This window comes from Quercus robur, chromosome 5 (genome assembly GCF_932294415.1).
Source record: "Quercus robur chromosome 5, dhQueRobu3.1, whole genome shotgun sequence".
Classification (NCBI taxonomy): domain Eukaryota; kingdom Viridiplantae; phylum Streptophyta; class Magnoliopsida; order Fagales; family Fagaceae; genus Quercus; species Quercus robur.
The window spans coordinates 13,993,708-13,996,719 of record NC_065538.1 but is presented as its reverse complement, the minus strand read 5'-3'; the positions used below and the strand labels follow the sequence as shown (position 1 = coordinate 13,996,719).

Below are 3,012 nucleotides of genomic sequence, written 5' to 3'. Positions count from 1 at the left end.
TTTGTCTGGCCTCATACAGCAAATGGAGTTTATTCGGTTAAATCCGGATATAACTTCCTAGCTAAAGAAAGATTTTCATCTCCGCTGGTTGCCTCTCGTCTGGATAATGGAAAGAGTATATGGAAAAAGCTATGGAGCTTGCCGGTGCCTAACAAAATAAAAAATTTCCTGTGGAGAGCAAGCCGAGAAGCCATCCTGGTTAAGAAGAATCTGGTTGCTCGTAAGGTACTTGCCGAGGACAGTTGCGATCATTGTTGAATGGCTACTGAAGATGTCCAGCACGCACTGTGGGATTGTCATGAGCTGGCGGCTTTGTGGGAGGCTGACTCTCTCTGGTTGTTTCGAAGAACAAAGAAATTCTCAAATTTCTTTGAGCTGGTGAGTCACGTGCAGGAGGAGAATATAAGTCCAGATCGCTTTGCTGCTCTGGTATGGACGATCTGGTCCCATCGTAATGTGCTTCGAACCAGCACCAAGCCATTTCCACTCTCCCAAGTAACCCTTTCAGCCTCACAGACCCTTCAAACATTTGCCCAGTCCATACCGGCCTCAAGAATGCAGTCAGGTCCTTTGCCAAGACAGAACGCCAGCTGGTCTCCTCCACCGTCAACAAGCTTGAAGATCAACTTTGATGGTGCTGTATTCCATGAGTCAGACGAAGCGGGGCTAGGAGTTGTTGTTCGTGACCACCAGGGAAGGGTGATGGCCTCCATGTCCGAAAAAACCAGGTTACCATCTTCCTCAGACGAAGTGGAAGCGATGGCAGTGGTGCGAGCCATCTCTTTCGCTCTTGAACTCCATCTACCCTCTGTTATTGTCGAGGGAGATTCGGAGCTTATTATTTCAGCCTTACGAAGTGAGGAGGAGTCCTTTACTTCCTTTGGCCATTTGATTTCCTCTATTAAGCAAAGTTTTGGAAGTTTTTCTTGTATTTCTTTTTCGCACACCCGCAGATCGAGTAATTCTCTAGCCCATAATTTAGCTCAATACGCTAGACACGTTGATGCTCTTACAATGTGGATGGAGGATATTCCACCACAACTTCATCATGTTCTTGTAATAGACTTTGGTTGATTTAATAAAGTTTCTTCGTATTGATTCTCAAAAAAAAAAAAAAAAAAAAAAAAAAAAACTCTATGGGACTATGCATGCCATATTAGAAGCTCTTGAAACTTTACCTGGGTTTGCCTGCTAATGTGGGTAGATCAAGGATGCCAGTTTTTAATAATTTGAAGAATAAAGTTTGGAATAAATTAACGAATGGAAGGAAAAGTGTCTCTCTAATGCCGGGAATGAGGTATTGATTCAATCTGTTGAACAATCGATTCCTACTTTTGTTATGAGTTGTTTCAAGCTTCCATTAGAATTATGTAAGGATTTAATAAGAAATATGAATTCATTTTGGTGGGGTCAGAAGGCAAATGAAAAAAGAATTCATTGGGTTGGATGGTCTAAAATTTGCTATCATATAAGTAGCAAGGTGGAATGTGAAATGTGATTTCATGAATATACACTCTAGTGCATTCTTAACTCTCATGAGCCAGGACTCTCTTCTAGTTTGAGTTTGAAAGCCTAAATATTTTGCCAAATGATAGTTTCATGAATGCAAAGTTGAGTCATCGTCCTTCATATAGGGCTCTATACTATACTCCTATGGATGTTGAAGTCAGGGCTGGACCCAGGTGTATGCCAAAGGGGGCCCGGGCCCCCCCTAGGCCCAAAAAAAAAAAATTTTGTTAGTATGTAAAATTTTCCAAAAAATAGAAAGAAAGGGGCTTGGGCCCCCTTTGGATTTTAGCTCAGGCCCCCCTCACCATCCCAAAAAATAAAAATAAAAAGACTTGGCCCCCTCCAAATTTGTAAAACCTAGCCGGCCAGCCTACTGCCCACATGTAAAACTCAACAGTCCAAAACTCACCGGCCAACCCACATGTTTAAAAAAAAAAAAAAAAAAAAAAAAAAAAAAAAAAAAAGGGAAAAAGGGTAAGTTAAAAAATGCAACAGGCTACCCTTACCAGCGCCAATAGTTCGAAGAGTATAGTCTCCAAACGGAAAATGAAAAACAAAAGAAAAAAAAAAACGTAAGTGCTAAGAGGCAACTGGCAAGACAGAGAGAGTGAGAGGCGAGAAATTGAGAGAGACTCTGCCGCTGCCCAGGCCGTGAGTGAAGCCGCCAAAACGCGAGGTGAGAGCTTGTTACTGCTGCCCATGCCGTGACGCGCCACCACGCGAGACCCATCTCGCAGACCCACGCGACACCGATCTCGCCGTGACGCCACTGTTGGCTTTGATTTGCTCCAGCTTCACATTTCACACTCAATTGACTCAAGTATATAATCTATCCTTCAAAGTTCAAAATCTCAGAATCTGTGCTTGTGGTGTTTGTGTTTTAGTGAATCTGTGCTTGAATGCTTGTGTTATTTTTTTTTTTTTTGGCTTTTGACTTTGTGACTGTCTTTGTGTCTTTGTGAATTGTGGCTGTGTTTATTTGTGACTATCTGTCTTATATTATATAGAAAAGAGAGTGTAGAGTCTCTAGAGACTTGAGAAAATATCAGAGTTTGACTGTTTGTTGTGTGGTACTTGTGCAATAAAATAGGGACAAGTCACAGCAATAGGAAAAGTGATTCAACTTTCAAGGAATTAAAATGGTAAAGTGTTTGTTGGTAGTGCATAATAAAATCATAGTGACGATAGTGTCCTTCGAAACAAAATGGAAAATGATTTTTTGGCGGACATTTTGATGTTATACATTTTTTTTTTTTTTTGATAAGTAAGAAGAGAATATTATTAATAAAAGATAAGCAAGAGATACATTGAAAATGATTTTGGATTCAATTATATAGCTTCAACATTTAGTTTGGATTCAATTATAGATGATTTTGAAGATTTGAAAGAGCGTTGAGTTCCCTTTTCATAGAAGATTGTATTAAGAAACAATAGTTTTTCGTGTCTTTTGTTTTTGTTGGTAGATGATCGTATCTTAATATATTAAGAAACAATGATTTTTGA

General features: G+C 39.9%; 1 protein-coding gene across 1 annotated transcript; it reads left to right on the top strand.

The window, feature by feature from the left end:
* Window positions 1-258: 258 nt before the first annotated feature.
* On the top strand, window positions 259-1,074 carry LOC126727843 (uncharacterized). The gene has a single exon (XM_050433753.1). The coding sequence runs from the start codon at window positions 259-261 to the stop codon at window positions 1,072-1,074; it is 816 nt and encodes a 271-aa protein (XP_050289710.1).
* The last annotated feature ends 1,938 nt before the right edge of the window (window positions 1,075-3,012 follow it).

Coding starts and splice junctions, on each gene's coding strand:
- LOC126727843 (XM_050433753.1), top strand. CDS start 259: ATGGCTACTGAAGATGTCCAGCACGCACTGTGGGATTGTCATGAGCTG.